This window comes from Topomyia yanbarensis, chromosome 3 (genome assembly GCF_030247195.1).
Source record: "Topomyia yanbarensis strain Yona2022 chromosome 3, ASM3024719v1, whole genome shotgun sequence".
Lineage (NCBI taxonomy): Eukaryota > Metazoa > Arthropoda > Insecta > Diptera > Culicidae > Topomyia > Topomyia yanbarensis.
This window is the reverse complement of record NC_080672.1, coordinates 314,872,831-314,900,092: the sequence shown is the minus strand read 5'-3', so window position 1 is coordinate 314,900,092 and position 27,262 is coordinate 314,872,831. Positions and strand designations below refer to the sequence as shown.

General features: G+C 39.5%; 5 protein-coding genes across 6 annotated transcripts in view; 4 read left to right on the top strand and 1 right to left on the bottom strand.

The window, feature by feature from the left end:
- The window catches only part of LOC131688598 (carboxypeptidase B1-like), a 30,220-nt gene extending 29,755 nt beyond the window's left edge, over window positions 1–465 (top strand). Inside the window, exon 3 of the mRNA XM_058972954.1 lies at window positions 133–465. Coding sequence (XP_058828937.1) covers window positions 133–460 — 328 coding nt within the window. The 3' untranslated portion in view covers window positions 461–465. The remainder of the gene's footprint in view (window positions 1–132) is intronic.
- On the bottom strand, window positions 456–5,322 carry LOC131688596 (nuclear valosin-containing protein-like). 2 transcript variants are annotated; one of them, XM_058972953.1, is made up of 8 exons: window positions 5,054–5,322; window positions 4,796–4,934; window positions 4,143–4,575; window positions 3,549–4,084; window positions 2,991–3,493; window positions 1,700–2,936; window positions 1,051–1,626; window positions 456–991 (listed from the first exon to the last, which is right to left on the bottom strand). In XM_058972953.1, exons 2-8 carry the CDS (start codon window positions 4,859–4,861, stop codon window positions 935–937), a joined length of 3,408 nt encoding a protein of 1,135 aa, XP_058828936.1. In that variant the 5' UTR covers window positions 4,862–4,934; window positions 5,054–5,322; the 3' UTR covers window positions 456–934. The 2 variants fall into 2 exon arrangements, with proteins under 2 accessions (XP_058828936.1, XP_058828935.1); XM_058972952.1 differs by having other exon boundaries at window positions 4,796–5,322.
- A 4,065-nt stretch (window positions 5,323–9,387) lies between these two features.
- On the top strand, window positions 9,388–11,205 carry LOC131691273 (protein lifeguard 1-like). Its single transcript, XM_058977550.1, has 4 exons — window positions 9,388–9,515; window positions 10,010–10,177; window positions 10,235–10,483; window positions 10,544–11,205. Exons 2-4 carry the CDS (start codon window positions 10,016–10,018, stop codon window positions 10,883–10,885), a joined length of 753 nt encoding a protein of 250 aa, XP_058833533.1. The 5' UTR covers window positions 9,388–9,515; window positions 10,010–10,015; the 3' UTR covers window positions 10,886–11,205.
- A 1,126-nt stretch (window positions 11,206–12,331) lies between these two features.
- On the top strand, window positions 12,332–15,762 carry LOC131691625 (uncharacterized). The gene is made up of 3 exons (XM_058978160.1): window positions 12,332–12,725; window positions 12,784–12,834; window positions 13,626–15,762. The coding sequence occupies exons 1-3, from the start codon at window positions 12,512–12,514 to the stop codon at window positions 14,327–14,329; spliced, it is 969 nt and encodes a 322-aa protein (XP_058834143.1). The 5' UTR covers window positions 12,332–12,511; the 3' UTR covers window positions 14,330–15,762.
- Window positions 15,763–20,713: 4,951 nt separating this feature from the next.
- LOC131692148 (kinetochore protein NDC80 homolog) lies at window positions 20,714–23,173 on the top strand. The gene is made up of 3 exons (XM_058979025.1): window positions 20,714–20,962; window positions 21,190–21,796; window positions 21,855–23,173. The coding sequence occupies exons 1-3, from the start codon at window positions 20,865–20,867 to the stop codon at window positions 23,061–23,063; spliced, it is 1,914 nt and encodes a 637-aa protein (XP_058835008.1). The 5' UTR covers window positions 20,714–20,864; the 3' UTR covers window positions 23,064–23,173.
- The last annotated feature ends 4,089 nt before the right edge of the window (window positions 23,174–27,262 follow it).

Below are 27,262 nucleotides of genomic sequence, written 5' to 3'. Positions count from 1 at the left end.
TCGCTTTCGAACGAATCTCTCATTCGTTGTTAACAAGAATAAGGGAAGTGGTCTTCGGTAATAACCAAGAACAATGACTAAACAAGTAAAAATATCTGGTTTGCTGTGTCCAACCCAACATTTTCATTGCAGAACCTTGCCACAAAATTGGAAGCATCAACACGAGGTGGCTCAAGCCGGTGCGGACGCCATCGTAGGTGCGTGTGGTGTCAAATATCGTTGTGGTAGTGCATCATCCTTCCTCAATAACGCCGTGGGAGGTTCGAGCATCGATTACGCACACGACATTGAAAAAATCCCTTTTGCGCTGGTGATGGAAATTGCCAGCAAGGGATTTCATCCGCCAGCAGAAGACATTGCTCGAATATGCCAGGAAAGCTGGATCGGTATACAAGCTATGGTAATGCAGTTGGCAGTCAGTCCGAGGATTTCTTTCACACGTAGTAAAACGGCCATTTAGGTTCCAAGGTATTATTCCATTACATACTTTTGCATCCTGTACTTCAGTGTTGTCAATTATCTTTTGCAGAATTTCTAGTGAAATACCAAAAGGTCTTTTTTAGAGAAAAGAAAAGCGTTTCTCCTGTCAAACGTTTGTGTTCATAAGACAAAATTATATGTAATATAGTAATGTCAAAAAATACATCAATGGGCCTGCGTTCTGGTAAAAGAAATTATCGTTTCCACTAAATACATTTTTATGCTTGAGGCTCATCCAATCGTTTAGTGCTGCTTTAAACTAGGATGTTTTAATGAGGACAGTAGAAAAAAACTGGTTTCTACATCTCGAATCTGAATTAGCTCGTTAATTTAAAAAATTAACTTTTTTCTAACTTTCTGACTACGAGTAGTAAGGTTTGTTTCAGTATTTTGATTCTTAATCACTAAAATGCTAAATCATGTCCTTAAAATTTCTATGTCGCTTCCCTGCAGCTTATTGCGCTGCTGGTGTTCCATACTTCAGCTTCAACCGTTCATAATGCTTCTTGTCCTATAAAGTGGAAATGATAATAAAAATGACTCACTGTAAAGTCAAGTTACAGTTATTACCTCTTCATTAACGGACGGTTTGATGTTCCGTATCGCTGCCTGAAAGTGGACCAGTCCGACTGTGAGTTGTTCTTCCGCTTCGGCTGAGCTGTTGTCTTCACTGCTACACGCAGCTATTGAATCCTTGAGGGTTTGCAAAGACGCCTGTCGTACGAGACCTGCCAAATCGGCACCGGTGTATCCCTCGGTTAATCGTGCGATAGTGCTTAAATCGACATCCTCCGCCAGAGAGGGTTGAGTGCGATTCTTGGTCAAAGCACGCAGGATATCCACCCGATCCACCTCGGCCGGAAGTCCTACATACAGGATCTTATCCAACCGGCCAGGGCGAAGAACGGCTGGATCAACAATGTCCGGTCGATTTGTGGCGGCCATCAGGAACACTCCCTTACGATCTTCGATGCCATCCATTTCGGTGAGCAACTGATTTACGACACGGGTTCCAGCACCGCCCTCGCCGCTGTCCGATCGTTTTGGGCACAAAGAATCGAACTCGTCGAAGAAGATAACACACGGAGCGGAATTGCGGGCACGCTGGAAGCATTGACGAACGGCGCGTTCCGATTCGCCAACGTACTGTGGAAAAATGAATTATTATGTTGACATCAGTTTTAGAAAAGTATTTGCATATAAAATTTATAAATCTTACCATATTCAACAGCTCTGGTCCCTTAACGGAAATAAAATTGATACCAGCTTCGTTAGCCACAGCTTTCGCCAGAAGGGTCTTACCACAACCGGGCGGACCACATAGCAGCACTCCCGAAGGAGTGTTCAGTCCCAACAGCTTCAAACGATGCGGAAATTTAACCGGCGCTAAAATAGCTAGCTTTAATTCCTCACGAATGTCACCCAGAGAACCGATATCATTCCATGTAACATCCGGAACGGTTATGAAGCCTTCTCGTTTGGCCGAGGGTTGAACAGATTTTAGCGACTGAATAAAGTCGTCCCTTTCAATGCATAAGTTATACAGCTCCTCGTCCTGTAGAGGACTAGAATGGTCCAGTAATAAATTTAACAACTTGTCCAGGGTGAGAACGGCATGAGGTAATTGGAAAGGAACATCCACAACTGTCTCTGGTTCCATTTGTTCATCTACGGTTCCTTCAACTTCCTTCGCTTTTTCTGACTCCTCTACAACTACCTCAGCTTTCTCCTCAGCCTCACTGGTTTCAGCAGGAGCTTTTTCGACGATATCGGTGGTCGATTTCGCTTCCTGTGTTTCAACTTTATCCCCGGAAGTGCTACTGTCCGCAACCATCTCGATATCGTCATCGATTTCGACAGGTTTAGCTTCATCAGACTGTTTTTCTGCTTCCTTTGTTATTGGATCTTCTGTGGTAGCTTCCTTAGCCTCACTATCGTCCATTTTTTCCACCTCAGCAGGTTTAGCTTCAGCAGAATCAGCCGGTGTTTCCTCTACCTTTTTGTCGTCAGCTTCCTTTTCAGCAACAGCCATTTCCGCTTCTTTTGCCTCGTCATTCTTTTTCGATTCCTCTGTCACTTTATTCGGTTCTTCGGAGGATTTTTCCGCATCAACCTTTTCAACTTCGACTTCAGAATCTTTCATTACAACTTCGGATTCCTTCTTTTCCGCTTCTTTCGCTTCCGGTGCTTCATCTTTATCATCATCTAAGTTGACCACCTCTTCGATGTCATCTTCCAAGGCAACGACGTCATCTGTCGAAACATCGCCATTCAAATTACCCTGTGTAACTGTTGCCGGTCGAGGTATATCTTCAACTTCCATAATGGCGACATCATCATCATCCTCATCCTTTCTCGATAGCACTTCCGCTTGCTTCTTACGCCGGTAAGCTTCTATTTCAGCTTGTCTTCTAGCTTCGGCAATCATCTCCTGCTGTTCGTGTTCTGTGAGCATTCTGAAAATTAAATCGAATATAGCGGCTTTCGGAAATAGGTTATTTTTAACCTACCTTTTGATAGCAGTAGTAGCTGCCCTGGTGGCCAAAGCCAACAGATCTGCTCCAACATATCCCGGCGTTAGTTTAGCTAGCTCATCATAGTCAATCGTTTGCTGAATCTTAAGGTTCCGGCAAATAATCTTCAGAATTTGCGCTCTGGCTTCACGGTCCGGAATTCCAAGTGAAATTTCTTGATCAAAGCGACCGACACGTCTCAATGCCGGATCTAGCGCATCAGGGCGATTGGTGGCACCAATTACCAACACTCCATCACCTCCTTCCATCCTGGACAAGCCATCCAAACTGCTCAGCAGTTGGGCAACGATGCGTCGTTCCATGTCCTTCTGGGCGTTTATGCGATTTGCGGAAATAGCATCGATTTCATCAATGAATAACACACAGGGCGAGAGAACAGCTGCCTGCTCAAAAACTTCTCGTATGCGTTCCTCTGATTCGCCTGAAACTCCGGCGACAAGTTCTGTGGCAGGTATTTCAATCAAGCCTATTTTCAGTTGCTGAAAGGTGGATTAATGTTAGTATAGTTTACTAATAATAGTTGGGTGTACTTACCCCCGCGATTGCTTGGGCCAACAGAGTCTTGCCCGATCCAGGCGGTCCATGTAGCAAAAATCCACGCGGGGGTGGCAATCCAATATGACGGTAAACTTCGGGATGTTTAACGTGTAACAGAAGCTCACACAACTCCCGCAGAATCCGATCCATTCCACCAATATCGTCAAAGTTTGTTTCGATGAAACGAGCGCAAACTTCTTTTTTGAACCGTTTGGAGCGAGCATGACTTGGTCCCGATTCCTGTCTGGGTGCAACAGACTTCCCGTTTTGCGACACGGGTCGCGGTTGAGCATGTACCACCGGTTGCAAGTGTTGGAGCAACGGATTAGAACTGTTGCTGATTTCGGAATTCTGAGCTAAGTTACCCTGTTCCAATCGGCGGCGCTTGGCTTGTTGCAACAATATCGGTTCAGACGCTTTACGAGGACCGTTGGTGCTTCCGTTGCTGGAATCAACAGCTTCATCTCCGGATCTTGGTTTCTCAGCCCGGGTCACTTTTGTAACGGTAATATGCTTGTTGGACGCGATTTGAGCTGCAATTTAAGCACAATTAATCAAATCTTGAATAAATTTCCATATGCTAAAACTCACTTTCAATCAACTTCATCCTATCGCTCGTGGTTGAGACGGCTTTCTCCTTATCCCGCGAGTTTCCACCTTCATCGTCCTCATCACTACTGATATCAATTGCCTCACCATCGTTACCACCTCCAGCAGCTCCGGTTCCACTTGAAGCCTTATTCTTGTTGTTCATGTACATATTGGTTAGCGTATCATTCATATGGTTAGCGTTGTTGCCTGCGCCATCCTCCATCACCTCAAGGTCCGAGTTTCCGTCTTCTTCATTTTCGCTGGACGGGTTACTGTCCAATCCATAGCTGTGCAGCACCGTTTTGTACGCTTGTTCCACCAACATCCGGAATGGAACGGCCTTCCGTCTAGTATATTCACGATAGCGATCCTGTAGTTCACGGGCCATCACTCCTACATCCACATACGTCTGATGGACATTTTCCTCTAGGTACTACGGACATAAAAAACAGCAAAAGTGTGTTTGCAAGTGAAAAAAATAGTTTCGGTAACATTATTCCGCGGAATGGACTCAAAACAAGGAACCATATTGATTGACAAGGAGGGAAGCCAAAAAATGAATGTAAGGCTCCTAACCTCAAAACAACAACAGACTCCATTTTGGTTCCATCAGCACATGAAAAAAGCCCTCTCCGAATCGACTGATTACAAACCTGCTTTACGCGTGGAATAATCATCGGATCGTACAATCCTCCACCGGCCGACTTTTTCTGCAGCATTTTCGGGCACTTCGATACTTGTTCTTATAACACTGGAAATGACGAAAATGCTTCCCACGACACAGCGTCTATTCTGCTGAAGTGAAATCCTTGGGATAAAATTTGACACTTTCGTGTTGACTGCCTGTGTGCAAATTTGATGCTTTTTGCACTAACACAGCCACGGACACTCTTTTATTTCGATTTGCTTACCGGCTGTCAAAAGCGTGTGGAACTCAAAATCCCACACTCACACACTAAATCACGAATTGAAGCATCAAATCGAATTTTTCCGAATGACGTGAAATTTTGTTTCTGATCTAGTTATTAGATTTCAATACAAAAAACCGAAAAATTAAGGCTGACAAGCAGTCTTGTTCTGTAAACAGTAGATTCAGTACCAAAACGTCGAAATAATCGTAAGTAATACACTTTTTCCCGGATTTTATCCGCGCCGACGTACCGAACACTCACTATGTACTTGTAACAATATGTGACGTTATTTTTTTCGGAGCACAGCGTTGTCAGATAGTATTAAATAAGGAATCAAAATGAAAGATGCAAGAACAGAACATATGTATGTATTGTAAAATCCAGTTTAAAATTTGAGAATGTAAAAATCGGATATAAACTTCAAGCGTAAAAAACGGGCTGGATGCGAGGGTTTAAAAAAATCCTTAGTAAAGAAACCTGAAAAGGACTATCGCTAGTTTCCTTTAACCGAAGTAATCGTGAATGTAACGATGAACGGTTTTCCCTGCGTATGGAAAATTCTTAACTGGTTTTTATACTGAAGATTCATCCTTGTCAAATCTTTCGGGTGAGAAATTTTCAAGCGATTTTTATTAAGAAATAGAAACACTAATTTCCGGGACTGGTTGAGGCACTTGAACCAGAATCTTGATAATAGCAATCAATTGCTTAGAAAAGATTCGTGTTCCTTTTTAAAATATACAATATAACATCGTAACTTCCATGAACAATATTGGAAAATCTCTTAATATGCTAAATCAGTCTATCGGAATTCAAATTTGAATTTTATTAATAATAGTTTAACTTGGAAACTTCGACATATCTGGCAGCGCTGTTGTAGAACAACTGCGTGTAAATGGTATGGGTACCTGCTCCGAAATTAAACAACCCTGATTTGCACTCATCGATATTTAGATCAGAGCCGCAGTCAAGTAAACCAGACAGATACAGCCAGCGATGCCAGATTTACAGACATGTCAGCATTTTACAGACTTTTGATAGTCTACTACCCGACCAGTAGAAAATAACTGGCCAATAATCCGAGCATACTACTTTCTGGTATCATACCAAAACCTGTTATTAATTGATTATTAATTCCTCATTTAATACTACATTTTTCAATACCTGCTATTGCTAGGTATTACCTCAATGAGGTATAATACTTTATTTTGGTATTATTGATGTATTCCAGTAATTTTTACAAATACCAAATCAATACCTTAGTGAATACCTCAATACAGTGAATTTTGTTATTGGACGGTTGAAAAGGTTTTGTTATTATTGAGGTATTGTCATAACTCGTCTCATGTCCGAGCTTTTCCGAAGGAGACGCGACGATTATTTTTCGTCGCAGCAAGATTCGTAGCGCTATTCGGCGCACGATTCGTCGCAATGTATTTCTTACGGGATGAATGACACTTTAATAAAAGGTGGTACAATTTAGTGTAAAAACCTTACTGTAAATAAAACATACGAAAACCTGAAACTTTAGAAGAACAGTTTTCAGTAAGTTTTATTGTCAAATTCAGTTAAAGTAAATAATTAGCACACATTAAACTTGGGTAATACATATTTTTCGACGTTTTTGAGCATTTATTATCAAATGCGCCAATTCAATTCGTCGCATCAAAATGATTGAATGGCTCGTTTTCAATGAAACGTACAATATCAACTAGTTATTCCTAGTACATGTCTCAGTTATTATTTCAGGTATTTTACCTCTTATGCAAGGCTCCTCAATACCTTATTGTGGTGCTCAAGTAGTGGGTGCAGTATACCCGAATTTAGTATTCTGAAGTTATTTTCTTCTGCTCGGGTATACAGACGTAGCCAGACATCTACAGACTTTTAAAAGAGTAATAGTGCTTAGAAAAATTACACTAGAATAACTGTATTCAAATACGAGTGATTCCTTCACAATCATTTCCAATCTACACCTACGTCTACAGACTTTCACAGACATTTTAATTATTCTTTTACAGATATTTCACAAAAACATGTGGCATCGCTGGATACAGCGCTTCGAAGCGCACCTCGTCTACCAAGAGCAGTGCTAACTTTGATTATCGAAATGTTATTTTCCAAAAAATGACTTTTCCGTGATTACGATTGTCGAAAAACTAATTAATTGTTACATCCCAATAAAAACAACGTAAAAGAATCAGATATGTTGAAAAACATACAATGAAAATACAACCAAATTTGTTGTCACTACAATCAATTTCTTTGTGAAAACGATGTTTCCATCGAAAAAGGGGGTCGTTAAAGGATGCAACAATGAAAAAATCGATTTACAAAAATTTATGATGTCATTCTGTTTTAGATTTTGGAAGTCAAAACGTTGTTTTACATTGTTTTCACAACTTTACTTGTTTCGGCGGATTTACTGTTAAATTTGATTCCTAGAACAATTGCGATATAAAAATATTCTTTTTTTGCTTCCATTTATTTTAACCACTGACTAACAGACAACACTCGAAAACAATGCTCCGTCCGCTTTAACGGTCATTTTAAATCTATTTGTAGTAGGGACTGTGGCCACATTTGCAATTATGGCGCTACTAGCATATGAACAATCATATGAGGGATAGACCACCAGTGAAGAATTACGAGGGTCTGCCCCAAAGGGAAAAAGAGCGTGTCCGGATAAGAATAAGAATAGTGGCAGATTTGACAAACGCAAAACAGATTCAATATAATCTGCATAAGGTGTATGCATGTATGTACAATAATATTTTTGGTGGCAAACGCTTTGAGAGGCTGAAAGCTTTAGTTTCTATATTCAAAACATTGTTTTAATTAATTTCGTTTTTATCAACCTCTTTTTTGCGAAGTGAATCAGTATTTACGCAATGTCGATCTTGCCAATCGTAAAACCAAAGCTCTTGCTTTACGTATGCCTATACCTTATCTGGTACCATCTTGGGTTTTCACGTCATTTGCAGTTTGACAAGACCATAATTTGATGTTGGAACGGTCTATCCCTGAGAATGATTATAGGAAGGGCAATCCCTCGAAAAATTATTCCCAAGCCTGAGGGGTAACCCACCAGCAAATGAGTAGTTTGGATCGTGAAAAAAAGGTGGAGCTAGTGTTCTGGGAAAATTGCCGAGTCGATATTTTTTAGGGAATTCCCTCATGGTGTTCTGTCTGTTAGTTTGTGTTTTTACTACATGGTTGAATCAGTCTTTATATGCTTTTACTATAGTCACATTGCAGAGTTAAACACATTTTTTTAAATAACTGGTAACAAGAAAAATGTCACCAACGTTAAAACACGTTTTAATTCCTCAACGTTTAAATCGATTTCTTCATGTCAAAATCACATTGCATATGGAAACTCGCAGCCTTTTATTCAAGTTCCGAAACGCCACGTGAACCCTTGTCCGGAAACAAAACAAAATCTTGTCAGCTGAAAAATTCATGAAATATAAAGTAAACACACAAATCTTTTAGCAGTCTTGGCAATATTGAATTGTATTTCTACTTACTTTATACAGCTTGTCATGTTCCGTGAAAAAATCTCCAGTGCCGACAAGAGTTTTGTTAGCATTGTGGCAAGATATGTCATGTGTTCTTTAGATAATTCAAAAAAGACATTCTGTTTTTTTACATCGGGTTTCTCCGGGTTTCCTAGATGTAGAGAATAAAGGATCAATTTTTTCTCTGTTTGCCCTGGAATACTTCCAGTTTCTTCTGGTACTGGAACTAACATTATATGCCTGGATAGCGCATAAAAATTTAGAATGTTTCAGAATGAACTTTTGTTACATTTGATGGGGTTCAAGTCAAGTCAACAGAATTGGCATTCATTACGGGCCTTTATCATATTTTCGAATAAGCACTTATTGGCCACGTTAAAACATAGTAGGTAAACCGCATTGGTTACATTTGTTAGGCGAATTTTACTACCATATTCAAGAATTTTTTACCCAATGAGTTTGGACCGCGAATTTAAAGAAAAACCGTTGAGAGAATAAAAATATGCAGTGACAAATGATGTAAAATTTTTCAATAAATCGAAATGCAAGGTAAGGCGATTGAAATTATATAATTAACGCACGCATTACATTTTTCTTTTACTGCTCTAGGTACGTGCACGTAGAGAATTGGATTTCCGCTAGATTTTATGGAAACGCTAGGAAGAAAGACAGGAATATAGATAGAATGGAGCAAGACCACTTTAATACTTATTGACTTCCTGCACGGAAAGCCTCAGTTGGGTAAAAATAATTCAATATTTGATGCTTTTCCGGTAGTGTGCACATAACACCTTTCCCTATCACTTTGGGCTGATTTATTTATTCGTGTAGATGTTCATTCGTGAACTCTTTGAAAATGACAGTTGATCGATGTAATCCTAAGCTGCAAATTGCAACCATTTTACTGGCTTTCAACTAATAGCAGAAAATTTCGGAAGGAGGTAGGTTTTGATTCCAAAAGAAATTCGGCCATTTATTAGTTGTTTGAATTCAAACATGCTGGTGCTCATCACTAAAATATTCAGGAACGCTATTGCTTAACGAAGCTATTGCTTCATTTAATTTGCGCAGTTTTTAAAGCCTTGAATTTATTTTGTATTGTGTCAATTACGGTATCACAAAATTAGAAAACAATTAGAATAAGCGAATGTTTATAGATTTCATTCTTTTCATTCCCTACATTCGCGGTCTATTCGGCTTTCTATGATGAATCATGGTGCTAATTAGTAAAATTTGAGATGTATGAGTGATTGTGGTTTTATTGTCAATTATACAGTGCATTTAGTATTCGCATTCAAATTTAACTTCAGCTCTCAATTGTACTTTGGTGTAGCTCTTCGTGAAAGAACTATTAGCTCAATATTGCTAATATTGATTTATAGCGTATCCTGGTTTTTCTTGTCTGATACGGACCAAATATTTATTTACTCTGTAGCTAAAAATGGCGGAAGTGCCATACCAAAACATGGGGAATTCCAGCGAAGCGGATAAAAAATTCACCGCCCAACTCGATCCAGAGAGCCAGGTTGAAATTCGTGGAATGGCTTTCTCCGAGGAATCTATCAGAAAAGCTTTCATAAGAAAGGTGTACCTAATTCTGACTGTAAGTATATCGTTGCTTTCCCCAGTCATATATTGCAACTTGTCAATTATGTTTCAGGTACAACTAGCAATCACGATGGCCTTCATATCGTTGTTCGTGTACAGCGAACCGACCAAGCTGTGGACCATCAATAATCCGTGGATTGCTGTAACTTCTTTCATCACTATGTTCGCGGTGCTCATTGTTATGGCATGTTGTGGCGAAATGCGACGTAAAACCCCCCATAATTTCATCTTTTTGGGATTATTTACTATTGCTCAGGGGCTTATGCTCGGTATATTCACCATTAGATACGATGCTCAGGAGGTAACATCGAGCTAAAATTGTTTCTCAATGAATGCCCTATTTAAAAACGTTCTTTTTTAGGTTCTCACAGCGGTCGGCATTACTTGTGCCATCTGTTTCGGACTGACTCTATTTTCGCTGCAAACTAAATGGGATTTTACAATGATGGGAGGATTTTTGTTTGTCGGATTACTAGTTGTGTTTATGTTTGGAATCATAGTTGCATTTTTCCCGGGAAGTGTTGCTAGTTCTGTTTATTCGGCTTGCGGTGCATTGCTGTTTTCGTTGTATCTAATCTACGATACACAGATTATGATGGGTGGCAATCACAAATATTCAATCAGCCCAGAGGAATACATTTTTGCTGCATTGAATCTGTACTTGGATATTATCAACATATTCATGTTTATATTAAGAAGATAAATATACCTAAGGTACTTTTTTAATTTCGTTTAGTTCTTGATCGTGTTGACTGGAAGCAATCACAGTCACGTTTGAGTTTCTTTCCACAGTGTAGTGCTACCATTTGTAAAAGGTATTAAATGAAATTGGTCAGCCAACTCATTTTTGTTAAACGGTGATAATTGTCTTAATTCTTAACAGAAAATAAAATAATAGATATATGAGTCCGATTATATGTTATTTTCTAGGGAACTCTAAGAGAAGCTTCCGTTCCTGAATAAATGGGACGAATGAAACTAATTTAAAGTCACATAAATAAAAATAAGTGAGACATACCTTAACATTACCTTGCTTGCATCTTCGAATCTCCATGTTAGAATGAAATTCTTACAAAGCTCTATCAAACTGCATTAAAGGTTTTCAAAAATTGAGAAATTGTATTACGTGTTACCAATCGTCGTTTAGATTTTACAAGACATCAATAAATCATTCTTATGTTTTCGACAAACGAAAGCGTATAACAATTAAGCAAGTGACATCATAATTAAACATCTACTCGACCAATCGTTTTGAAGTTTTTTACAATTTTCTGTCACGTAATTCTACTGGTAACAATGGGATCATTACATAAAATTTTTATTTTTACAATACCATGTCAGCCAAAATATTTTACCGAAAATCAGATGTTCGGTTCCAAAGTTATACTAAAAATTCAAAATGGAAAAAAGAAATTTTTGATAATATTGTTATGTTATTATACGGAAATAAAATGACTATTTTAAAGCCCTCTGCATCGCTGAAGCAACTTTTTGAAAAATTTCTTTCTTACCGAATAAAATGCAATAAACTTCCTTTAACCCTTAAATACGCAATGTTGTTTTAGACCAGAGCTGATAATTTTCAGGAAATTCGAAAAAAAATGGTTTGCGCCTTTAAGGGTTAAACAACTTCAAGTCACACAGGTAATTTCGGATCATCAAAAATACATTTCAGAACATATACGAACCATTTCTGGCTGCGGCAACAAATTTTCGCAAACCACACAAAAATTATTCAATCTTATTGTTTGGAATGTTCTGTATGTAGCTTAGAAACCATTTTTAGCAAAACAATTTTTTTATTTGAAATATCAAAACAATATGGCAACCACGGTCTCATTTGACAGGCCTCCTCCGTACTGTCACTTCTTCCATATACTGTTTTTATTTCTCGACAAACATATGATTACGGCCTAAAAGCCAACTGTCAAAATCCACTTTGAATGGAAATACCAGACAAACCATTACTAGTCGAACACAGCTCACAAAAGTTTATGAAGGAGAAAACTTTTCTCTTTCATTTACTACCAACATCTGTGATTGGCGTGTAACGGTTTGTCCGGAATTTCCATTCAAAGTGGATTTTGACAGTTGGCTTTTAGGCCGTAATCATATGTTTGTCGAGATTTCCCCTTTGTCACATTATATACAAACACTTTCAAATTTCAAACGTCTTCCTAATGACGTCCATTTCTAGTGTCGCTTGAATTGTGCACACCGTTGCACCGTATCTACTCAGTATTAATTAGTGCCTATACTTAAAGTGCTGTTTAATCCTCACAATTCCAGTAATGCACAATACATTGCATCAAGTGTACCAGCTATTGCCATGGCAAAGGTCAGCTCTTTTGTGTTTTTCGATTTGGAGACAACCGGTTTACCTGGACTGCAGACGCCAAAAATAACGGAGATCTCACTGATAGCATGTTCCAAGCAACACATTCTTGATACGAAGCATGGCGACCTTCCGAGAGTTCTTCATAAGCAGACCTTGTGCCTAAATCCACGGCGGATGATTCATCCAAAAGCATCGGAAACTACAGGTATCGACTTGATCCAGTTGAACTAGTGAGAAAAAAATCACTTTCCATCTACTTTTAGGACTTTATAATGACTTATTGGAGCATGAACATAAATTCAACAGCAAAACAGGTAAATATCGATAGTTAACTTGGGTAGTTCGGTGCAAGAATGACTACTGCAGAAATCTCATGAAAGTCATGATTATGGGTCAGTCGTATATTTTGCTTTTATGCCTTAATATTCGCAGTAATTTCCAGCAGATGTATACACATGCATACAGTTAATTTATTCTGCCAAATTTACACAAAACGTTTGCCGAGATCTAAATAAAAGTTTTCTTGAAATTCGGAAAATATGGCGCCTTATATCAGTAAATAAGTGTCACTTTTCTGATGTATCAGGGGCCCTATTCTCACAGTCAAGTCGCCTAGTGACTAGAGGCACATATTCTTCTAGTCACTATGTGACGTGACTGTGAGAATAGGGCCCCAGTTTCAAAATTTGCTGACTATTCGGTTATGTGAACATTACAAAACTAGAGCGTGCGTACAAAGTGATGCTGTCAGCTCTGTTAGGTGTAATGCTCCCATTCTTAATGATAGTAGCAAAAATATTCGACAAATAATTTCGTTAGAATTTGAAAATTAACGGGATGACCTATACAATACAATGCAAAAAAGTATGCAACTAACAAATATTTTTCACCAATTTTGTTTTTCCGTTATTTGTTTCAGTTTAAGCGTTCTTGTATTGCCTACTTTTTCATGATGATGTAATCTAATCCAGTTCTGAATACGTGAAAACATAACATTACGCATCTCTTACATTCTTTATCTTCTGTATTGGCTTATCATTTGATATTGATAGCCTTCTCAGAAGTATTTTCGTTATCGAATAATCAAATAAATTTCCACTCACAGCACAACTGATAGTACTATTTCTGGAACGCCTGCAAAGCCCAACGTGTTTAGTAGCGCACAATGGAAACCGGTTTGACTTTATCATACTAAAAAAGGAACTGGAAGCTCTAGATGCCAAACTACCCGATGACGTTTATTGCGTCGATTCATTACCGCTGTTTCGACATCTGGCACAGGTCAAAAAACAAAGCGAAAGGGCAGCGAATGAAAATGCGAAAAATAAACTGGCTGACCTAGAATTGACGGCCCTCGCCGCAATGGAGGAACTGCAAGGATCCCAAAGCATGCTGACACAAAAGCAAACGCAGAATGAAGTCACTCCACAGAAGAACAAGTTGCAGATAAATTTTAAAAAAGCTTTACGGTCTTATCTTGATGTAACTCCAAGCCAAGAGCCACAGAGTGAGGAACAATCAGTGCCCGCAAGACCACCTCGCTCGAAACGTCAACTCTTTCCCGATGCCGAAGGAACCTCCAGTTCAACACAGTCATGCAGGTCGCAAACGTTTAAGCAAACAGACTTTAAAAGGTTTCGCCTATGTGATGTGTATGAGCGGTCCTTTGGGGAGCCTCCAAAGTGCTCACATTATGCCGAAAGCGACGTGGAAACCTTACTTAAATGTGCAATTGCCGACAAGGAAGGTTTTGTGGCATACGCAGAAGATCAATGTGTGAAATTTAACCTGTTTGCCGGAACATTTTGACTGTCTATTTTATTTGGCTATATTTTTTAAACATTGTTATATTATAGGTGCATGTGATTATATTGTTTATGAATCATTCATCCACTGATTGTGTTCCTTTTTCAGTAATATAATTCCTTGCTTATTTGGAATACAGTCGTGATTCGTTGGTTGGGTCATAGCCTTCGTCCAACTAATGAATTTTATTCGCTAATTTAACCGCATGATATATGTTAGAAACTCTCCAAAAGAGACATTAGTAGTGTAAATGCATCTGTTCACATCTCAAATTATTGACAGATTCATTGTCAAAGTAAATTTGCCATGAGCTTTTGGCATTCAGACAGATGCTTTTTAGTTCGACAATGGTCCAAATAGCGGAGATCCAACTAAAAAGCGGTCCAACTAAAAAGGACCCAACCAGCGAATCACGAGTGTAGTGAAGAAAGACGATCGCATAAATAAATCGTATTTACTGAGTAAAAAGTGTGAATGCCAGTTTACGTCTGTTGTTCATGTTTGTTCTTCTATCCCTTAGGGTGATGAGCCATTTGAAGCCGTTGGTTAGAGCAATGTCTGCCATCTTTGTTCAACGCATTGAGTCAAATGGTAGCGCAACAATAGGGGCACTCGATTAGAGTGTTCATTGTACTCAAACACGAGAATTTTACTGTTTTCAACACATTTGTGTTATTATATTGGTTCTTAACAACGAAGCAAAGCGGTTGATGCCAATTTTTACGCGTTCCATTAATTGTAAGGCAAGAAATTACCGAATTAGTGAGACACCTTGCTTAGTATGGTGAAAATAGGCTCATCACCCTACATTTAGTTTTGTAGTCTTCATCACTTCGATCTACAAATCTTTATTCTTCTGATTCTTGGGAGCCAGGAAGATTTCTAAAAATGGCATCCATTGCACGCTCGACATATACCCCAACGACGTTGTATACCCTGTGTAATCTATAGTGAAATCTAAAAAATCAAAACACGGTTTCTTAATTTTCTAGCTTAATTGAAATCGAAAAATTAATTTCGGCATGGACAACCTCAAGAATGTATGATACATCTTAGTTCGGTATCTGGATTGACACAATCCACAATAAATACATGTTTCTGATTTTTCGTATCCGAAATGCCCAAGCTATACAAAATTGCGGTTATTATAAGGGAAAACAGTCTTTCAATCCCGTAATTTCGAGTAAAATACATACAATACAATAATACTAAGTTAGTTCGGATCTGAGACGAGACGTGCAGATAGCAAAAAATCCAACGTCAAATGCAGTCAGGGGGTACTGTCAATGCATCCAGCCCATTTAAACTATGTGAGGCAAAACGCGACGATAGAATGACGAACGATAGAATGAACAGAAAAAAGAATACATCTATCGGCAAGTCCCGTCCCAGGTTCGGATACGGGTGGTCTCTTACAAAAGCCTTGGGTTAATTTATTTTCACGTGAAATGTATCCGAAACTCATATTTTTGACTAATTCCAATATTTTATTTCTAGTAGAACTTCTAATATTCTTTTAGTCAACATTTTTTCTCCATTTTGAAAGCTGAACTACTCCTGTCTAGAGTTGCCACCCCTCCGGGTTTGACCCGGAGACTCCGGCTGTTGGGGGCGATCTTCGGATTTTACATAAATTTCTCCGGGTCTGATAAGACGACGAATAAATTTAACTTTTATTGCACTGAATTTGTTTGTTTTAATCGAGCTTTGCCAGTAGTAGTGTTGGGTGTTTATGCAGCAGTCCTAAACAGTTGTTTGCGGAGAAGTGCTTTGTTTCTTCGTTGGAACCGCTCTGGCGACTGTGATGACTAATGCCGGATGCCGAAAGACGATGCCGCTTTCCTGCTTCCTTGTAGAATGATACTTCCAATGTTAGCGGTTGAAGAGGGCAATGTTTCGGCTTGTCCTCCACAGCGAGAGTGGGTGGTGCTTTTGGATTATTTGTGGTTAGTAGGGGAAGTGACCAAATCTATCTAAATGGATTCACAGCTTAATGAGAACAATTCGAAACAGTGGAACGCCAAACAAAGCTCTCCACGGTGAATGTGAGTCAATTTTGGTAATTGATACCCCTACGAGTTACAAAAGAAATGAAAGAGCTAATACTTATCCTATTTCAACTCTAATAGATTTTGTTAAATGTAAGGCTATTTGTTGTAGGGTTTTGACGTCTTACACGTAACGTAAAATACATCCCACGCAACGCAAAATTCATTATGAATTTCTTTTTGATGGAAAGACATGCATTTACTTTCACTGGTTTTTCAAAATGCATCACAAGCGACCTGCCCCTCGATCCCAGTCAATCAATTTTCCGGGTGGAAGCCTCACCGGAGGTGGCAACCATACTCCTGCCTCGTTAGTATTGCAGAAATTGTGAAAATTTGTGTTCCCTTGATAGAGCGGTTGCCGAAAATATGTTTGAAAATATCAGAACCTTTAAATAAAATAAAAAGGAAACAACAAAGTAGCAAGTCTGACAGAAAAAGTTTTTTTTTGTAATTTTAGTCTCCAGCTGTTAGCAAAAGCAAGCTTTTTGATTTCTAGACACAACGAAAACGGTTTTGTAAAGGTAAAACCAATGTGTTAAACATTCTCGTAATACTAGAAAAATAATTTAGTATGCTTCATATGATAGACCTGTTTTAATTCACCTTTTTGGCTCCACTGTACCTCTCATATTCAAGTATTTTGGGATTCTGTGATTGGATATATTCCGTGTAAATTTTAATTTTTTTGCCATTCTAATTGACGGTTTGCTGTATTGTTGACTTAAAAATTTATTTTTTTCTATTTGTTCTGTTTGAACAACATTTTCAAATTTTGGAATTTTCAATCATCAAGTCGGTCAAGCAAACTGTTAAAAAACTATCTTTTCAGATGAAGCTCATTTTTAGTGCGCAGGTTATTAAAAAAATATCTTTTCACACTGATGAGCAGCCAAAGGGGATCCTAGAGACTCCATTTCATACTTATAAAGTCACTTTGTGATGCGGCTTGCTTACGAATGGCATCCTGGGCCAATGCTGAAGCCAACGTCAACATCACTTGCGAGCAATATCGAGGCATGATTGAAAACTGCTTGTTTCTAAGGTACACAAGATTTGGAAGACCTTTAGTCTAAATAAGATGCGGCAACACGTCATATGGCCGGAACGACCATCGATTTAGTAAAGATGCTGTTCGATAGACGAATCTTATCGAAAAACTATAATGTAGATTGACCGTCTCGTTCTTGCAATTTGACGTCCCTGGATTTTTTCATGGAGCTACTTTTACTCTCTCGTCTACACCGATCGATAAGAAACTAATGAGCCAGAAGCAAATGTTGAATGCATTATCCAGCAAATTTCTTCAGTTAATGTCAAAAAAAGACAGACCGCAATGAGATTTTTAAATACCCATGTTAAACTCCCATGAGAGTAGTCGGTGCAACAATTGAGCGATTAATCGGTTGCATAGTCGGCCGATTGTGCCGCTGCGAGCCGATTTTGGTGCTGGGAAAATCGGGAAGATATTTGGCTGTGCACGCTGACGAAGCCAACTGATAAATCGATATAATACTTTTAGTATGATTCATGTGTACCAACATTGCTATTAAACTTGTGAACATGGCTCACTGAAAAAGTAATTTTGTGTCGATTTAGTTCACTATGCTAACTTCGATTTCATTAATTCTCATCAGCTTAACCAGAACTCTTTTTCTTAAGGGACATTACGCAGATCTAGGAGTAAATCCGATGCTAGCTTAGTCTTGTAACTAAGTTGATGTTGGATTCTGATGAAATGAAGTTGAAGCGCAAGTTCCATAACTAATAAATTTAGTTTAGTTTATTTCGAATTAGGAATTCGATTTAGGAACGAATTAAGCGAACTTGTGCATGCATACGGTAGAGTTTGTACATGGTCGCAGATAGGTGAATGTAAATCGCACCAGTTTGCAATCCGTCGGCGAATCTATCAAGAACAGGTTTTTTCATCGTGATCACCTCTTAAATAAAAAAGGTTGCGGGGAAAAAGCTATAACTCCACCAATTATCAATCAAAGTCTGAGAAGACTGAGTACAAAAATATGCAGAACTTGCATATTTGTTATTTTCGTCTTTTTTGATTTGCTGTGATTTTTATGCGTTTTCTAGAACATACTTCTACATCGCAGATTCGTTAGTTGGGCCACGACCTAGCCCCAAATAACGAACATACTATTCGCTATTTGAGATGTTTGACAGATGTCAAAAACTGTCAAAAGAGAATGGTAGGAGTGTAGAATGCAAGCGCTCGCATTTTTACCTATTGTCTGCTTAATTGTCAAAGATAATTTGATATAAGATTTTGACATCCAGTTGCCTTTTAGTTGGGGCACGGCCTAGGGGCAGATCACTCTAGGAATGTATAAAAAAATTGCATCAACTTAGAAAAAATGCATTTAATTTCCATTTTTGCATCAACTTTGCACTCCTTCGCAGAAAAGATTACTTAACAATCGTCCTACGCTGATCCACTTTGTTCGATGTTTTGTTGGATGTAGGGCTGTTTTTTTTAGGGTTTTGACGTCTTACACGCAACGCAAAATACATTGCACGCAACGCAAAATGCATTACGTATTTCTGTTTTGATGGATACAAATGCATTTAATTTCGCTGATTTTTAAAAATGCATCACAAGTGATCTGCCCCTAGGGCAGGCTTGTTATTTGCTCACACAATGAGCCACAAAGAGCGAAATACACCGATTGAAAATAGAGCAGCACAAAAACACTGCGATGTGCAGAACGACCGCACAAAGAGACACTTGAAAACGAAAAAGAGTAAGATCTGTGCACCAAGAGCTGCACAATTTCGTTCAAAGAGTCACCTTGAAGAGCCACTTTTTTGTGCCTCCCCTCACTGGAAAGCAGGTAAGAAGGTGAATCAAACTACAATTCAGATAAAGTTTGACTGGAAGAACGTTTTAAAAATGTTTTTTGGTTGCATTCTCTACTTACGTGCGCGTGGGACCAAGATACACACTAAAGAGCTTCTTTATTTCTACTCTTTGTGGCGTGCAGCCATGAAGTAGAATACACGTGTGGGAGCAACACGCATCGGAGTGAAGAGGTTTATTGTGAAAGAGAAGAGCGGTGGTTCGCATGAAAAGTGCAAAGAGCGTTTGTTTTTTTCTCCTTATTTGCTCTGAGTTGCATAACATCCCTGCCCTAGGGCACGACTAACTAACGAATACCCCATCTAACGAGCCCTAACTAACGAATTTGCGCTGTAGTAAGCATTCGATGAGTGGATAGACCGAATGCGCACAATGCATAAAATCGAAAAATATGCTGTCGATGACTAAATAAAGTTTTCCGTAGTGTTGGTAAATCGATTGCCTTGTATTCACACGCAAACGAAAAACTACCTAAAATTGAGTTCTTTTGACTCAATCTTGGGGTATCGTGAAGGAAGGTAAAATTAGGTAAACCGTGTCGAAGTGGTTTCCATTTAACCACGGCAAAAATTACAACTCATTGATAGGTTTTTCATACTCAAAATTGAGTTGAATTCACCTAATTTTGAGTATACCCCAAACAATCAAAAGTACCTTCCTCCGTGAAAGACCTCAACTGAGGCGAATCCTCCGTTTTGTTTTTAATAATACTAATTAGTGCGAAAGCGACGCACAACTCAAAAGTAAGTTGAAAGAACTTATTCAGTAGGTTGTTTTATTTATCCGTGCAGCTCACCTGCGTGCGGTTTCCGACCCCGCACATTAGGTTACGGCCAATTTCTTCACTTGGATGAACACCGGAAAGGCTAATTGGTCACCAGCTACCTGAAAACTGGTTCTCAGCGAAAACCGGTTTTCATCCAGTGAAGAAATTGGCCGTTAAAAAAATATTCTAAAGAGATTTTCCAACCAGAAAAAAGAGGCGAATTATCCTATAGGATACGATACGATTAAATCCTTTATAATTGAAAGTCTCGATAAACATATGATTACGGCCTAAAAGTCAACTGTCAAAATGCACTTTGAATGGAAATTCCGGACAAACCGTTACACGGCAATCACAGATGTTGATATTAAATGAAAGAGAAAAGTTTTCATTTTCATAAACTGTTGTGAACTGTGTTCGACTAGTAACGGTTTGTCTGGAATTTCCATTCAAAGTTGATTTTGACAGTTGGCTTTTAGGACGTAATCATATGTTTGTCGAGAATTAAAAAATCTATTGCATACCGAAAAATAGAATTTTCTGGCATCCCTGCGTAGTGTAATTCGCGTAATTCGATATCGCTTGTGTCAAGAGAATTTACGTTATGCGCGATTCGATCAAGATAGTATATCGAAAACCACATCACACCGTGCCAACCCTGTGTGTGACAGTCAATTGAGTGCTTGTTTTATTTAAAAAGCGAAAAGAAACAAAAAGATTCGTTAGGCGCGAAGTTAACAGAAAATTTCTTTAAAATTCTTTAATAGTAAAAAAATTAACATAAAGTGAAATTAAATCTGAGTTTAGGAAAATCATAGCAACCATTCGATCTAAAATCCGGAAACCAGTATGTCTACGAACAAACAGCGAACAACCATGCCCCGTAGAACGGAGGAGTTTGATTTTTCCGCGCCGTCGTCGTCAGTGAAGAAACAACCTGGGCAACGGTAATTATTAGGTTTGTTTTAGTACACGGAAGTCACTCCGGAGCAAACAGGAGCAAAAAATCTTTGCTTCTTTTTACTCCGGTTTGCTACCAGAAGAAGAAAAAAAAGAAGAAGAGAGTACAGGAACGATTTTCTTCGGAGTACTTCCAGTTTCTCCTGGTACTGGAACGGACTTATTGCTTCATGCTTATCAGTAATGCTCTTTCATTGTCTATGTTTATTCTTAGTTTGAGCCGCATCGCCCAACCCGTCCGGAAACTTTCAAAGGCTGGCTTAGCCGTCCCTCACGGGTTGAATGAAAATTCCCGTTCAAATTCCATCGATCGCCTATCGGCTCTGCCAAATTCAGCCCAAATAACTCCGGCAACTACCCGCAAGACAGGACTGTCCACCAGAAGTCTAAACTACACTCCGGCTAGCAGAACTCCGCTAAAAAGTTGCGAAAATGCTACCTCGGTTCCATCAACCGTCGAGAGAGACAAACCACCGGTGGAAAACCGTGACTGGCTTGCGGCTCAGTGTGAACGTATCTGTGACTATCTCGTAACGGTACCAGGTCTTCCGCAGGATTTCATCGAGCGCAGAAATCTAAAAGCGATGTCAACAAAACAGTTTCTGGTTATCGTGGCCTATTTATTTCGACAGATCGGAGGCAGTCGCTACAAGCTCGGTACCAATTTCCTGGAAGATATAATGAAAACAATGAATGAGCTAGAATATCCATATACGATTAGCAGATCGATGCTGAAAACTCCTAACGTGCCTCATTCCATTAACAACATAATCGTGATGATTGGTTGGCTGGTGCAGTTGGCTCCGCAGGCGGACAGGAAGGTGATTATCGATCCGTAAATAATTTTTGTCCTAATAACCTGATAACTTTTTTTTCTAGGTAAATTCTTTGAAGCGCGACGTGCATATTTCGGAAGATTTTCCTACCACTGAATATCAGGAGTTCTTTTTCAAAAAGGCTGAAGATGGTTTCGGTCTTTGGAATCTTAAAAAAGAAGATGAGTTTGCTGCAATCGTACAGGAGCTAACAGATAAACTTGTGGCAGCTCGTACTAATGGCATGACACAGCAGCAGGTTTGGAAACGTATTGCTGAACTGGAACAAGAACTACAGGAGATCAATAATCAGTCGATTCAGCAAGGTCGCGAACAAAGCATGGATGGGATAAATAAAGCTATCCAGGAACAACAACAGTTGGGGAAAAAACTAAATGGCGAGTTGAAATGCTTACTGGAAGAAGCAAATAAAGCTGAAGAAGATTATTACCGAAATCAGGAGGAATTTTATGTTATAATGAAAAAAATGGAACAATTGAAGCAGGAGATTGAAGCGCAGCAGTTAAGTGCCAGCGAACGAGATGAATTGGTACACTCGATTGGTGCCAATAAAAACCTATTGACAGCAAAGCGACTGGCTGTTAGCACGCTGGAGCATACTTGCTTCGAGCACCAGATTTCTGTCTCACGACTAATAAAGCAAAAGTTTACACTGATCTCAACTTTAAATACCCGCCTTCATCAGTTCGCAGACAGTCTGAAACCAATGATTAATTATTCCGCGCCGTTGGTCGATTTAAAGACGGAAAACTACACCGATCTTCTAGCAGATTTACATACAATCAAATCGCAATTAGCCACCGTCATCACCGAGCAATCTATCCTGTATGGCAGCATGAACGAAGAAAAATCCGAGCTAGAACAGAAACTTTCCGATCTGCAAATTCAGCATATCGCGATTGAGAAATCTCTTCAGGAATGCACTGGCCGATACGAACAGCTTCAGAAACAAAGGGAAGACATCGTACAGCAGCTAAGCAGCGCGTCGGTTGAAAATTCGCAGGCATCTTACCGGAAGCAAGAGGACCGCGAGCAGTTAGATCGAAAGATTGCCGATCTTCAGCAGCAGTGCGAGCAAAATCGGAAAGCGATCGAGAAGCTGAATTACGACAAGCAGAAGCTGATGGTTGAGAAGTTGGAAGAGTGTCAGGAGGTGCTTAACGAGAAGAAGCGGATGCAGAAGGAAATGACGGATATGATAGAGGCAATGGAAGCGGAGATTGCAGGCATGGAGCGAGCGCTTGATGAATAAGCTTTAAGGTTTTATCACTTTTGAATGCTGTTAATTTTAGGGGTTAATTAAGTACAAATTAGATACGAATTTGGTCTTTACGCATATGGACCAGCAGAATACATTTTAACAAAGAAAACTAGAAAATATCTAAAATTATTCATTCGAAATGGACATTTTAAATAATCCCTCCACTAGGTTGACGGTATTGCAAGTAGAGCCGATTTTGATTTAGGCCGAATATATGGTACACCGAATAATTAAATAATTAAATATTCGGTATTCGGCTGAAAGCCGAATAGTACTATTTGGTGCATCTCTAATTGCAAACATCAATTATCAAGCATATTTCGTGCATCAGTTTTAAAGAACCTCTGACAGAGAATTGCTTTAACATGTTTATTGAATGTTTGCCTCGATAGTGGTGCATCGAGAAGAGCGAGAAGGCTTATGGGCCTTTCTAATGTTTTTTTTTTATTTTTTTCATGCTGCCCAAGCTAACGATCAACCATTAGCTTGTGCGGTCTGGCGTGGCCGACTGGTGGGTCGAAGTGGATTGACTTTGGTGTGGGCTGTGTATGTAAACATTGTAAGTGAAACGATTTGCATAGACCTCTATGCTAGTCGTATGTCTATCTGTGTATGTGTTCATCTGAGTATTTGCTACAGCTGGGTCAGAGTATGGATGTAGAATAGGTCCCCTCACGAACGAAACATATTTTTTTCGATGGGGGAGTTTTCATTTGCTCTCTTATCACGTCAGAATAAAGCCCCAGGAACAGACAGAATCAAATTTAAGTTGTTGAAGAAAATGCCAGACTCTGACACTGAGACACTCGTTGAATTTATTTAATAAGTTTCTTGAGGCTAACATTGTCCCTCAAGATTGGAGGCAGGAAAAGGTCATCGCCATCCAAAAAAAACATGAAAACAAGCCTCCGACCACAATTCGTATCGAACGATGGCAATGCTGCCCTGTATCCGGAAGTTTGGAAGTTATGGCTTACTGTCAGATACACAATTTGGCTTCCGCAAAGGCAAAGGGACGAATGATTGTCTTGCGTTGCTCTCAACAGAAATTCAAATGGCCTATGCTATAAAAGAGCAGATGGCATTAGTTTTCTTGGATATTAAGGAGGCATTCTCTCTGAGAAGCTGCAACAGCATGGTCTTTCACCGATTTTAAACATCTTTTTGCTAAACCTGTTGTCTGAAAAGTACATGCACTTTTCGCATGGCGATTTAACAACATCGCGATTTAGCTACATGGGTCTTCCCCAGCTCATGTCTAAGGCTCACATTCTACAGTTTGTACGTGAATGAGATTGACAATTGTCTTGCCAATTCATGCACGCTAAGGCAACTTGCAGACGACGGGGTGGTCTCTGTTACAGGGCCCAAAGCTGCCGATTTGCAAGGACCATTACAAAATACCTTGGACAATTTGTCTGCTTGGGCTCTTCAGCTGGGTATAGAGTTCTCCACGGAGAAAACTGAATTGTTTGTGTTGCGTTTCGGCTTCGCCTCATTCTGCTCGAACGGGACATCACGTTTGATCAGTCGTTCGATTGAAACACAAAGTGTGTTTTAGTTTTAAGGGATTTGCGTCAAGCCGGTGCTAATCTATTCCGACAATAAGTTAGTGTTGGTTTCTGATGAGGCGAAGCCGAAACGCAACACAGTATGAAATAAGGATTTTTACCCTCCTGTACAAAGACTGGTTTTTACCAACAAATTTTCACCCTAGCGAGAAATTTTGGTTTTTACCAAATTTTCCTCCTTAGGGTGAAATATAGCATAGTGAATTGTTTGTGTTTTCTAGGAAGCGTGAGCCGGCGCAATTCCAGCTTCTATTAATGGGTTTCACGATCAATCAGTTCTTCACATTTAAATATCTCGGGGTCTGGTTCGACTCTCTGTTGACTGAGCCAATAAACACGGGACCTACAGCACAAATATCACACGCACAACGCGGTGTGTTGCCGATCCGCATCTGAGCAGTACTACGAAATCATCTGGAAAAACCCCTCGAGAAGGACCACCCGGTGTCCCAATACATGTTGCCTCCTGATGAAGATCATCCGAGTCTGTAATCCATATCCTTGATTTCGCGATTCCGGAAACTGAAACTTAATATCTTTCTCGGCCTATCAACTTTGTTCACCCTCTCTCCCCTGTCTCTGATACCCAGATGTAAAAATTCATCAGCCAACCTCCCACCCTACCCTCAATATTTAATATCTAATAATTTAATATATCAATATATTTATTGTTCATCATATCTACCGCATAACGAGTCATCTCCTTCTGATAATTTCAAAACCGTTGTATCATATTATAGCTGAAATGGGCTTTCGCTCATTATCGGCAGTGATGCAAATGCTCATCACATCATTTGGGGGAGCTCAGACATCAATCTGAGAGGATCTGAACTGGTGGAGTACATAAGTAGTGCAACACTCCATGTTCTGAATGTGGGAAATCGACCAACTTTTGCGAGGTGTTAGACATAACGTTTTACTCTGAAAGAATTTTGCATGAACGTGATAGGATCTAAACGAAACTGAATCGTCTCCATGCGATCATTAATATGTATTACATCTTGATGCCACCCTCAATATAGTAACGTAATCCTAAATCTACAAACTGGGACCTCTTTTTGGAAAATTTGGCGACCAAATTTCATGGATATTTTCCAACAATTAGTCAACTAGACGACTTAGATGACGTCGTGGATACGACAAACTCATTCATAGTAGCATACTACGAAGAAGCTTGTCAATTCGTACTGTTAAATCGACGTACTGTTAAATCGACCCCTTGGTGGAGGGCTGAGCTTGACAGAATGAAAAAGCATATGAGAAGAGCTTGGAACCGGCGTCAGCATATAACAAATGTCTTAGATCTGCAGAGCGGGCTGGCTGGCACTAATGTTTCTAGTCTGAACGAGGTTGGCAGGTTAAATAAAATTCTCTCGAAATCGAAAGATTTTCACGTGATCTCTTTAACAACCAGAGGTGGTGTTTATGTGACGGACGAAAAAGATGTTATTAATAGTCTCTTCGACGCACACTTTCCAGGTTGTATCGATCCGGAGCTGAACAATGTTCACAGATCTTATTCTGGTGATTCGGACTTGTGCTAACTCGCACATTGGTTGTCACTGAATCGGTCAAGTAAGCAGTTAACAGCTTTGTTCCATACAAATCACTCGGAAAAGATGGAAGACTTCCCGTGCTACTGCAAAAGTGATTTGATATTCTCAAACATGTCTTGAAAAAGATTATGCTTTCCAGTGTTGCTACCGGGTATATCCCGCAAGCATGGTGAGAAATAACTGTTACATTCATTCCCAAAGGGAGGCGCTCAAGCTATGAAGAAGCCAAGAGTTTCAGGCCAATCAGCTTAAGTTATTTTCTTCTGAATGCTTTGAAACGGATAATCGATCATCACATCAGGAGCGTTAGTTTAGTTGAATAATCACTGCACAAAACGCAACATTTATATTAGTGTGGGAAATCCACGATCACTCTGTTTCACGCTGTTGCTTACAACATTGAAAAGGCCTTCTCGCTCAAGCAATCTAGCTTGGGTGTATTCCTAGATATTGAAGGTGCTTTTGACAATGTGTCCTTCCAGTCTATTCTGGAAGCGACTCGCGGTCGTAGGATGTCTACATGTATCTCGGATTGGATAAACGCAATGCTTAGTAACCGCATACTTTGCTCGTCACTGCGACATGCTGTGATACGGAAGTTGAGTATTTGCGGTTGTCCTCAGAGTGGCGTTCTGTCACCTTTATTATGGAATCTGGTTGCCGACGGCTTATTGAGGAAACTCAATGAGCTTGGATTTTCAACCTACGGGTTTGCTGACGATTGCCAAATACTAATTACTGGACTTTGCATCGGAACAATCTTTAACTTAATACAACAAGGTCTTAAGCTCTTAAGCGTTTGAACGACTGAAACTCAGAGACACTCTAAAGTTTTATATCCAATGGGGTAAAGAGCTTTAGGCTTACTCGCAGGCCAGTTTACCTTACCTGCTGTTTCTTTTTGTTTTTGTGCCGTTATTTTTCCCACTCTTCCAATTCCACTTCCTCCCGCCTTCTCCTTTCCTTCCGCACAGGAAATGATGAAAAAACACGGCAAGGCACAAATCGCCGATTACATAAAGGGAACGTGCCATTTGAGCCAATATATTCTGATTCTGGATTC